This window comes from Lissotriton vulgaris, chromosome 11 (genome assembly GCF_964263255.1).
Source record: "Lissotriton vulgaris chromosome 11, aLisVul1.2, whole genome shotgun sequence".
In the NCBI taxonomy this organism is placed as follows: Eukaryota; Metazoa; Chordata; class Amphibia; order Caudata; family Salamandridae; genus Lissotriton; species Lissotriton vulgaris.
The window spans coordinates 726,317,966-726,330,618 of NC_141699.1; the positions used below are offsets into that span (position 1 = coordinate 726,317,966).

A 12,653-nucleotide genomic window follows, 5' to 3' on the forward strand; every position below is an offset into this window, starting at 1 on the left:
GTATTTACCAGTGTTTGAGCTATTGGCATTGTAAATGACAATGCCTTTTATTTATGTGTTAATTGTCAAAACTGATAAATAAAAGGCGTTGTCATTTACATTGCCAATAGCTTAAATCTCGCAAATGCGAGACCTTTTGAATTACAAATGCTTGTTACCTGTGTCAATGGAGTGAGTCCTACAGGTCAGAGGGGGCTGCCATCAAGTTAGCCATGGTTTCACCAATCATGAGCTGTTTTTGCTTGTGCCGGGAAGCAAGCTGCCGTGGTGACCTGCGACTGCCCGCACCTTGCCTGAAGCATCTGAACTTGTACAATCGCCCCTTACCTGCGAGAGCAATCAGAGGAACTTTCCATGACACCGGAGGGAGTGCCGAGGACAACCATCTGCAGCCCCTGCAAAGCCAGAGTGCAGTTGCTGCAGACCTCCATGATGTCCATGTGTCGAATGCTGCTGCTGGAGACTTCGGTAGAGCAACACTGATCCCAGGGCCAAAGGGCCCTGAGGAACTTGTTCTGCCTTTATAGCGCTGTAGGCGCTGGAACACTTTTGACTGTGGAGGCGGATTCCAAAGACTCAGACTGCTAGTTGGGCGTAACCTAAATTTCACCTTTTCTAGGTCGAAGTGTACCAGACAGCACAGCTGTCTGGGTTGCTTACTGCTTCTTATGGGCATTCTGAAAGCTTCCCTGGGAATGCAATCCACCCATTGCTTACCATTGGTTTTGTGGTTTGTAACTCACATTTACTGGCTTTCTGTTTGCTTGCTTTAATTGTTTTAGGCTGTCCAGCTTGAGTTTGTCCCTTCTGTTGTCCATACCTTATTTACTGTTTCCTTCTGAGTGCCCCCTTTCTGTAAACAGGCCTTTAAATCTTGTTCTTATTTTGTCACATTTGCTGTGCATTCAAAGACAGAGCTCAAATGTCAGATTCTGTATGCGAGGGAGCTTGGTGTTTACTCTTCTTTCTGTGACTTCAATGTGACAGAATTTATGTGACAATCCTGCTGGAATCGGAAGGCTTTTTTCTACCACACAACAAAAAGGAACTGTGCTCACATTTCAAAATATATTCGTATTAGGAAAATAAAAATCAAGTTAATTTTTTTGTAATTCTGAAGTGTGGTGAAAATAAATATTTTAATATGATCAAAACACTTCAGTACACTAGGTGATTTCCATATTGCTAGTTTGTTGTATACTTTTATCAGTAAAGCTGTATCTCTGTGCTAATATAGTGATCATTTCAATTGAAGATGTATTGTCTGTAATGGCAGTGCGCTACCACACCAAGTATACTCCACTTTACCCCACTCCTCTCTACTCTGGACCTCTCCACACTACCACACTCCGCTCTACTGGATGTATGACGTTACAACGCATGCTTTTACCACGCATGCCTTTACAACTCGGTTTTTACAACGCATGTCTTTACAACGCATAGTGCTTTGGGGCGCTGGATAGTGAATAGTTTAATTTACTATTCCAACTCCAGTCCCCGTGGATAGTAGGGAAGGTGTTGGATAGTACATTAAACCTATTCCCTATCCTAGAGCGCCCCCCAGCACAATGCGTTGTAACGGTTTGCGTTGTAAAAGTTGCGTCGTAAAGGCACTGCGTGGTAAAAGTTGCGTTGTAAAGGATGTTCCCCCGCTCTACTCCACTCCACTCTATAGCACTTTACTGTACGCCGCTCTACTCTACTTTGCACCAATCTACTCTATGCCCCTGCACTCTGCCCCACTCTAGCCTGCTATACACCACTGCCCTCTTTGTCATTGCACTCTACACCACTGCACTCTACACCACGCTGCAACACCCTTAGCCAGTGTACTCTACTCCACTGTACTCTACTCCACATTGTTCCTGTCTGCACCACTGTACTCTATGCCTCTGCTCTCTATGCCACTCTACTTTACACCACTGCACTGTATGCCAATGTACTATACACCACTGCACTCAACGACAGTCTACTCTACACCACTGCACTCTCTCTGTGGCAATGTACTCTACACCAATACACTCTATGCCACTCTACTCTGCATCACACCACTCTACGCCACTGCACTCTACACTGCACCACTCGAATATGTGATGTTTTTCCGCATACAAATACCCCGCATACCATCACTCCGCAAAAATGATTCCGCAAATACTATCACTCCGCAAATTAAGACAACACAAACTTTTACAACGAATATGCCTTTACCGCGCATGTCTTTAAAACGCAAAGGCATGCATGTTAAAGGTATACTCATTGTAAAAGTTTTAAAGGTAAATGAGTACCCTGCACAAATCACTAACCTACACTACCCTACACTACACCAACACCAAAACACTACCCACTACCCTACACTACCTTACACTACACTAACACTACCCTAAACCCTAAAACACTACCTACACAAACACTACCCTCCCCTACACCAACACTACCCTAATCCCTAAAACACTACCCTACATTACACATACACTACCCTACACAAACACTACCATAAACCCTAAAAAACTACCCTATACTACAAAGACTACCCTACACCACAACCCTAAAAAACTACCCTACACTACACATACACTACACATACACTACCCTACACTACACAAACACGACCCTAGAACCTAAAACACTACCCCCTGCATGACCCTACACTACACAAACACTACAACACTACCCTAAACCCTAAAACACTACCCCCAGCATGACACTACACTACACAAACACTACACCACTACCCTAAACCCTAAAACACTACCCCTGCATGACCCTACACTACACAAACACTACAGCACTACCCTAAACCCTAAAACACTACCCCCAGCATGATACTACACTACACAACACTACCCTAAACCCTTAAACACTACCCCTGCGTGACCCTACACTACACAAACACTACAACACTACCCTAAACACTACCCCCAGCATGACCCTACACTACACAAACACTACAACACTACCCTAAACCCTATAACACTACCCCCAGCATGACCCTACACTACACAAACACTACAACACTACCCTAAACCCTAAAACACTACCCCCAGCATGACCCTACATTACACAACCACCACAACTCTACAAGACACTAACACTACACTACACTACCCAATCACTACCCCAGCACACCCCCCCCCCACCCCTAAACCCCCTTACCTCTCTCGTCATCGTGGTTCCACACTCCTCCTGGTTCCATCTTCTTAAAGTCTATTATTTTTTTCACAGCGCATGTGCATTTACCATACATGCCTTTACAACGTAATTCGTTGTAAAGGCCTGTGTGGTAAATGCACATGCGTTGTGAAAAAATGCGGAGTGATGGTATGCGAGGTCAATGACCTTCCGGAGTAATGGTATGCGGACTGAAAGTCCGCTGAAAAAAAGATGCGGAGTAACCGTGCCCTACCGCACCACTCCACTCTGCACTACTGCACTCTACGCCACGCTGCTCTGTAACACTGCACTCTTCGCCTCTTAATTATACGTCACTTTACTCTGCACCACTGCTCTCTGTGCCACTGCACCCTTAGGTGCACCACCATACTGCATGCTATGCCAATGAACTGTATGCTTCTGCACTTTACACCAATCTTCTGTGTATTTCTCCAATCTACATCACTGCAATCTACGCCAATCCACTTTAAGCCAATCTAATTTACTCTGCACCATTGCACTCTATGGCACTCTACTCTGCCACTGCACTCTGCACCCCTGTACTCTACGCCAATACACTCTACAACACTATACTCTGCGCCACTGGACTCTATGCCACTGCACCACTGTATGTCAATGCACTCCACAACACTGCAGTCTATGCCAATCCACTCTGCACCTTTCAACTCTGCTCTGGCCACTCTACTCTACTGTTCTTACTCTACTGTACTTTGCACCACTGCACTCTACACCACTCCAGTCTAGGCCACTCCTCTCTAAGCCACTTCCCTCTAATCTGAAACAATCTACTTTACGCCACTGCATTCTGTGCCACTGCTCCTACGCCACTCCACTGTACACTGTGCCACTCTACTCCACTCTACACCACTCTACTCTTCGCCACTGTGCTCTATGCCACTCCATGCCACTCTGTCACTCCACTCTGACACTCTGTGCCACTGCACACGGACATGAAATGGTTGATTTACAGCCTGCCACATCTCTAGTTTACTATTGCGAAATTAAGCACGAATCCCAATGGAAAATAACTGTTTACTTCTAATGTCCAGTCTGTAAGCCCTCTGATTAAAAACAACATGTTCTGAAGAGGCAGGGCATGTGCTATCTAGCCTAGAACTAAAAACAACAACTACTTCCTCTTTCAAATTCATTCCCATAATTCGATCCCTACTCCAAACTCTCCTAAACATGCTAGAAATCAAGAGCACAAACTTCGCACAACTAATGCACAAGAAGGAAAAAAACACGTATTACTAGTCTACTTACTATTAACCGCTAACCTTGGGTTCTGGAGAAGCATACTTATCACTGCAAAGCACTTCAACGCCTCGTCAGGGGTAGTGAGCGTTCTGTAAACGCAATTTGCGATTACAATTGCAACAGCAGACCAATAAATGAAGACAAATGACGACGAATGAAGAGGGCTACATGAAAGCCTGTTACTAAGTATATTATTCATATCATTTTAGTATAACCAACATGTTTTTGATAAGCCAGACTTAAAAAGGCGAACCTACTGGCTTTTTCAATACTAGTTCTGATAAATATTGCTGGTGCAATTTTGCATCACCGCACCATAGATGGGCCCAATCTTCACAACGCCTCCAACCTCATTCTTATGGTTTCGTGGCCATTGAACAAGAAGGCACAGCGATTCAGCAGGGTTTGTCCATTCTGAGGACCCACAGATTGACACCCACCCACTTGTTAATACCGCTTTTCACCCAACCCATTTATTCTATCTGTCGAATGCAGGCATTCTGGGATTGAAGAGGTGACAGTGTCAAGCTGTAGTCACGCACCAGCATGACATGCCATGGCGCAGGTCATTATGTGTACTTTTGTGCGATTGGTGCCGTAGTGTTGGTGGTAGGGATTAGAAGCATGCGTAAAATAGGCGTCTAATTAGATGATTCCTATCTTTTTGGACTACCCTAAGCAAGTAAAGCAACTCTCGCAATGCTGAGAGCTAGAGGAGTATGTGCGATGTGTTTTCTTACTCGACTCCTTCAGCTTTTGATTGCTCGAACTTGTGTATGTTTTGTTTTTCCATGAAGTGTTCATCTCATTAGACGACCATTTTGCCAAGTGCGGCTGCATCGCCGCCCTTCCTGTCCAATCCCCTCTGGACCAAGTGAAACAAGGCGGGAGGGGGGCCGAGCACAAGCATGCCGGGCCGCTCATGACTGCGGCTGTGTTCGGTCCCGGCGGCAGCCAGCCCTGGGCGTCGGAATGCCCGGCTGGAATGCCAGCTATGTGACTTTTGTTCGCATTCAGAGCCAGGGATGCCAGGCTCGCGGGCTCCCAGAGCCATGCTTGTGTGTTTGAGTGGGTGAGTGGAGGGGCGCGCGCTCCATGTATGTTAAGGAGGCCAGTGGCTGCAACGCAGGCTCCTGGGAACGGGATAGAGAGGCGGAAGAGAAGAGGGTTATCCTAGGACCACAGATGCTTCTCGTCGCTCTCCAGGGAGGTCCACGAGGGAGGGTCTTTTTAGCTTGAAGCTTAGATAGTTGGCTCTCCCCTCCTCACCAGGCCTGCCTTCATACGAGGACACCAAGAAGCGGATACCGCCGGCCGGAAATGGTTCATTAATGGTGCTGCATTGTAGCCACCGCTGTCCTCTGCAGTAAACTCTGTCAGCCCGACCCTTAGAGCCATGGCAAGTACCAGGCTGCGGGCGCTGACCTTCTCCGAGCTCTACCGAAGGAGGCAGGACCGCCTGAGCGCCACGCGCTCCCTCGTGGAGGCAGACCTGCTCGCAGTGGAGATGCCAGGGTAGGTCTGGAGTGGAAAGGATAGTTGGGTGTGATTTCCTGTTCGTGTGGTTCTTTGGAAGGGATAGTGTATATGCCAAGCAGGGGACAAACGCAGGAAACCAAGCAGGCAGGAGCCTGCCAGGTGCCGTCTCAAGCAGGCATTCATGTATGTGGAACTCTCTCCCACCAACACCACCGCCTCTCTCTCTGCATTTCCTTGCTGCCTTCCCTTAGTTCCCAGGTGCCAGGCAGTCCTCCAAAAACTACATTTTCCTTCTATCAACTTTACCACACTCTTCCCATATGTCTCGCGGCCTTCACGTCATGGCAATCTTCAAAATTTTCAGATCCTAATTATGCTTTTGCACTCTCCTGTTGGTGTTGAAAAAGATTTTTAGATTTCAGTTACAAGTTCTTCTCTAATTGTAATAGAAGCTTCAGTTACCCCTGGCAATCGGTTCATGCTATGTACAATTCTCAGCCGATACAAAATTCAGTGACAAGCCATTTAGTGAGAGAAGGGGTGACTGGATGATGTATAGTTTATTTCTGCTGTCTCCCACACACCCTCTGTAGCCCATAATATGCGCCTGACCTGCCTGCCTACTGATCAAGGCATGAATATATTATTTATTTTTTATTAGAAACACTCTGCTTGGAAGAATGGGCAGTTGAAAGGATCACTCCTTCCATTTGTCAACACTAAAGATTTAGGGCCGGATTACGATATTGGTGGTCAGTGTTACTCCTTCACACACGTGACGGATATCTCGTCCGCCACATTACAATTCCATTATATCCAATGGAACTTGTATGCCAGCGGAAGGCTGTCACGTATGTGAGTGACAGAGTTTCCCGTCCGCCAAGATCGTAATCAGGTCCTTGCGCATCCCCTGAACTATGGACAAGCTAATTAAGGGTCTGTCTAGTGGAAGACACCAGTTTACGCAGTCATTCAATGTTGAGGTGTTTTCTTGGGAACTAAGCATCAAGGAGTCGGTGCTCTAGTCCTGTCAGCAATTCAAAAGTCTTCCATCGCTCCACAGAATCAGGATAATGCTGCGAGGCAGTCCTAGATTTTAAGATGCTTGAGATAAAAGGAATGGCACTTACAAAGTTTCCAGATCTACATGATACCATGGAAGGAAATGTCATCCCCAGGCCATAAATAATTCCTAGAAGATCTTATTTATTGCCTGGGTCCAGAGTAGGAATACTTACTTGCTTCGTGGTGAAGATTTTCGGTGATGTCGCACGTTTGCTTTCAGAGTTGGGCTATTTTGAAAGGAACATCTGTTTCAGAGAGAACCCCATACAGTGGCTGGTGTTGTTCTGGAGAGTGCTGATGGTGAGTGACAAAGGACTCTGTTGAGGTTAATTTGATATGGAGTCGAGTGAATGGTGGGAGGTCTGCCACTTACTGCATTTCTGGAATCCGTGTTTAGAAAGGAGGAAGCCCTCTCTATGGGTGGAGGTAATTAGGTGACGTACTGATACTTTTTACATGTTTTTGATGTGAGCCTACTGGGCACTTTAGAGTTGATGTGAAAACCTAATTCTAAGAGGGCAGGGGCCATAGCTGACCTACTCACTGCAGGTTTAACCATTCCATTGCTCCAATTTTATTGTTTATTAATCTATTGTGTGTTTCATTTGGCTCCAGAGAGCGCACTTTTCTTAGAGGTATTAGCTAAAGTATATAACTGCAATCAGTATATTAATTTGAGTCGGTAGGGTCAAACTATGTTATTAGAGAAATGTATATTTTCAGAGTATTCAGGATGCAATGTTACATTTTTATTTCACTTCTTCTGTAAACGTTTTGTATTGTCTTTTCCAGGTTTTTCTGACTTTTTAGGTTTTGCCTGCACAGTGCTTACGCTGTGCTTGAGAAATCTACTGTTTTTAATATAAACTTAAAAGGGACTTACATCCTGCTGCCTTTTTTTGTCTTGGCTTCTCATTGGTTCCTGCACGTGCCACTTATCTTACCTCCATTTGTGTTGGCTGTAGCATATTTCCCTGCATTTACCAATGCTTGTTCCTCGTCTGCTTCTCTTAGTGTCCCGCCACCGAAATACTGTTAACATTTGCTTTGGTGGAACTACATTTTCATAAAGGTTTGCCTTTTACTATTGCAGCATATTTATATAACAATTTATCACCCGGAGAGATTAAGTGATTTGCATAGAATCACAGGACATTGCACGGCGCTGCAGAAACTCGAACCGGGATCCTCAGCTCGAGACAGCAGCTCTGGCCACTGCGCCACATTTTCTTCTCTCCTGTGTTATCTGTCTGGGAGCTCTTTTCTCCTCCAGGATGATAATTGATGAAAACTGCTCTTCATTCATTACATAGGTGAAACCGATGCATTACCAATGCTTGTTAATATTGCAATGCATTACATTAAACAATCGTGTTATGTAAGCAAGTGCCTCAGCGGCGTAAAGGCCAAGGAAGTATTATGTTTATTTAATAGACAATTTGAATTGAATGTTACCCCTCATTGCAGATTTGACGTTGCTACTTCTAATGACAAGGTACCAAGGTATTGTGTATAATATTTAACTTACAGCAGAGATTCATCCTTCAAGGTATGCCCAACAATGATTTAAGCAGCATGAGATGTACAGAAGGTACTGCTACAGTTACTCAAAGAACAAAACATGATTTCCAAAAGATGCTACATCCCTTTTGCTGTCTGCAACCTGCATGTTCTCTGTCATTTTAATTGCCTTCAGCCTTAACCTTTTTTTGGGCTGTTTCAGAAACACTTTTTCAATGCGCTCTGTGCCGCTCTGTGGTGTGCAGCACTGTAGACGTGCACCAAGCGAATGGAAAAAAAACAACTTATTTTTGTTGTTTGCAATGTGCCATAACTAATAAGGGATTTGGTTTTTTTACAGTAACATGGCCAATGCTTTGGCCAATGCAGTCTGTGAGCGCTGCCGTGCACGATTTGACCCTTCAGAAAGAATTGTGAACAGCAACGGAGAGCTGTACCATGAGGATTGCTTCGTGTGTGCCCAGTGCTTCCGCCAGTTCCCGGAAGGGCTGTTCTATGAGGTGAGGAGGGTGTTTTTTCGATTTTATAATTTTTTCCAACAAAGGGAATTTATTTAAAGAAGGTCAGTGCGCTTTCAAGTGGTCATGTTTGACTACCTGAGAATGTTAGAAATGACAAGTAAAGAACAAGCATTGGAAATGCAATAGGTCTCGATTTATTTGAGTTAGAGCTAATGGCATTGTAAATGGCAATGTCTTGTAGCCATGTGTTATGGAGTGTATGCATGTGGTGTGTAGTGGAATTATGTGGGTTGGGTTGAAATTGTAGCAATGGTGGCATGCTGCGCTTTAGATGAATATGTTTAAAAGTAAAGTGCACCATACTGCGATTGCTACAATAGTTAATTGTGGACGCGTTAACAATTGATGTGTGCACTGATGGCTAGTGGTGTTTGTGCCTGTAGAAATTGTGCACTGATGGCTGGTGGTGTGTGTGTTTGGTGGAAGCGTGCACTGCCGGCTGGAGGTGTGTGTGCCTGGTGGAAGCTTGCACTGACGGCTGGTGGTGTGTGTGCCTGGTAAAAGCGTGCACAGACGGCTGGTGGTGTGCGTATCTGGTGAAAGCATGCACTGACGGCTGGTGTTGTGTGTGCCTGGTGAAAGTGTGCACTGATGGCGGGTGGTGTGTGTGTGTTTGGTGAAAGCGTGCACTGACGTCTGGTGTTGTGTGCCTGGTGAAAGCGTGCACTGACGGCTGGTGGTGTGTGTGTGTGGTTGTGTATGTGGTTGCGTGTGTGGTGGTGAGTGTATGGTGGTGTGTGTGGTGGTGAGTGTGTGGTGGTGAGAGTGGTGTGTGTGTGGTCTTATGTGTGTGGTCTTATGTGTGTGTGGTGGACTTAGTTCGAGTTTTCATACCCTGCACACTCACACATTGCCCCTACACACTCTCACACTGCTCACCCTACACACTCACACAATGTTAACCCTGCACGCACACACACTGCTCACTCTGCACACTCACACACTGCTCACTCTGCACACTCACACACTGTTCACCCTGCACACTCACACACTATTCACCCTGCACACTCACACACTGTTCACCCTGCACACTCACACACTGCTCGCCCTACACACACACATTGCTCACCCTACACACTCTCACGCTGCACACACACAAACTGCTTACCCTACACACTCACACACTGCTCACCCTACACACAATCTTCACCCTGCACACTCACACACTGTTCACCCTACACACTCACACAAGTTCACTCTGCACGCTCTGTTAACCCTGCATACTCACACACTGCTCACCCTGCATACTCGCACACTGCTCACCCTGCACGCTCACACACTGCTCACCCTGCACACTCACACACTGCTCACCCTGCACACTCACACACTGCTCACCCTACACAATCACACACTGCTCACCCTACATAATGCGAAAAGACCTAGCTCTGCCCTTTGGCCTGTGTTGTAATCGTACAGTAGGTTGTGAGTAGTTGCGCTTGATTGGTTGGGGCGTCCCCTCCTTGCTGCTCCCCTCACAGAGGCAAAAACCACAGTTGATAGACAGAATGCAGAACAATGTCATACATTCACCCCAGTACAGAGATCTGGGCCTGAATCCATCGTTTTTTGCACTCCACACCACCCCAGTTCAAACATGGCCATATGCAAATCAGTCTGACGCTGTGCCTCATGGGAACAGTCCAGCCCGAACTGCCAAGCCATGCCTTCCCTGGACTGGAAACAAGCTTCCGAGGACCGGTTTCTTGCATTCCAGCCGTCTTCAGCCCGGCTTGCTTGAATCCAGTGGTGGGGAGAGCATGGGACTTACGTCTGAGCATACCCATCCCACTCGGGGTGACAAATGCAAAAATCGCAGTTGATGGACAGAAGCAAGAACAATGTCATACATTCACCCCAGTACAGAGATCTGGGCCTAAATCCATCGTTTTTTTGCACTCCACACCACCCCAGTTCAGACATGGCCATATGCAAATCAGTCTGACCCTGTGCCTCATGGGAACAGTCAGGCCGAACTGCCAAGCCATGCCTTCCCTGGACTGGAAACAAGCTTCCGAGGACCGGTTTCTGGCATTCCAGCCGTCTTCAGCTTGGCTTGCTTGAATCCAGTGGTGTGGAGAGCATGGGACTCACGTCTGAGCATACCCATCCACTCGGGGTGACAAATGCAAAAACGACAGTTGATGGACAGAATGCAGAACAATGTCATACATTCACCCCAGTACAGAGACCTGGGCCTAAATCCATCGTTTTTTTGCACTCCACACCACCCCAGTTCAGACATGGCCATATGCAAATCAGTCTGACGGTGTGCCTCATGGGAACAGTCCTGCCCGAACTGCCAAGCCATGCCTTCCCTGGACTGGAAACAAGCTTCCGAGGACCAGTTTCTTGCATTCCAGCCGTCTTCAGCCCGGCTTGCTTGAATCCAGTGGTGGGGAGAGCATGGGACTCACGTCTGAGCATACCCATCCCACTCGGGGTGACAAATGCAAAAACCACAGTTGATGGACAGAATGCAGAACAATGTCATACATTCACCCCAGTACAGAGATCTTGGCCTAAATCCATCGTTTTTTTGCACTCCACACCACCCCAGTTCAGACATGGCCATATGCAAATCAGTCTGACGCTGTGCCTCATGGGAACAGTCCAGCCCGAACTGCCAAGCCATGCCTTCCCTGGACTGGAAACAAGCTTCCGAGGACCGGTTTCTTGCATTCCAGCCGTCTTCAGCCCGGCTTGCTTGAATCCAGTGGTGGGGAGAGCATGGGACTCACGTCTGAGCATACCCATCCCACTTGCGGTGACAAATGCAAAAACAACAGTTGATGGACAGAATGCAGACAATGTCATACATTCACCCCAGTACAGAGATCTCGGTCTAAATCCATCGTTTTTTTGCACTCCACACCACCCCAGTTCAGACATGGCCATATGCAAATCAGTCTGACCCTGTGCCTCATGGGAACAGTCCAGTTCGAACTGCCAAGCCATGCCTTCGCTGGACTGGAAACAAGCTTCCGAGGACCGGTTTCTGGCATTCCAGCCGTCTTCAGCCCGGCTTGCTTGAATCCAGTGGTGTGGAGAGCATGGGACTGACGTCTGAGCATACCCATCCCACTCGGGGTGACAAATGCAAAAACCACAGTTGATGGACAGAATGCAGAACAATGTCATTCATTCACCCCAGTACAGAGATCTGGGCCTAAATCCATCGTTTTTTTGCACTCCACACCATCCCAGTTCAGACATGGCCATATGCAAACCAGTCTGACCCTGTGCCTCATGCGAACAGTCCAGCCCGAACTGCCAAGCCATGCCTTCCCTGGACTGGAAACAAGCTTCCGAGGACCGGTTTCTGGCATTCCAGCCGTCTTCAGCCCGGCTTGCTTGAATCCAGTGGTGTGGAGAGAATGGGACTCACGTCTGAGCATACCCATCCCACTTGCGGTGACAAATGCAAAAACCACAGTTGATGGACAGAATGCAGACAATGTCATACATTCACCCCAGTACAGAGATCTCGGTCTAAATCCATCGTTTTTTTGCACTCCACACCACCCCAGTTCAGACATGGCCATATGCAAATCAGTCTGACCCTGTGCCTCATGGGAACAGTCCAGTTCGAACTGCCAAGCCATGCCTTCGCTGGACTGGAAACAAGCTTCCGAGGAC

At 47.0% G+C, this 12,653-nt stretch overlaps 1 protein-coding gene across 2 annotated transcripts in view; it reads left to right on the plus strand.

Annotated features, from left to right (window-relative positions):
• LIMS2 (LIM zinc finger domain containing 2) overlaps positions 1–12,653 on the plus strand; it is a 354,252-nt gene that overhangs the window by 15,546 nt on the left and 326,053 nt on the right. Inside the window, exons 1-2 of one of the 2 annotated variants that reach the window (XM_086943812.1) lie at positions 5,718–5,946; positions 8,837–8,996. In XM_086943812.1, the coding sequence (XP_086799938.1) occupies positions 5,828–5,946; positions 8,837–8,996 (279 nt within the window). In that variant the 5' untranslated portion in view covers positions 5,718–5,827. Of the gene's footprint in view, positions 1–5,717; positions 5,947–8,836; positions 8,997–12,653 lie in introns of those variants that run through there. The other variant, XM_086943811.1, reaches the window with a different exon arrangement.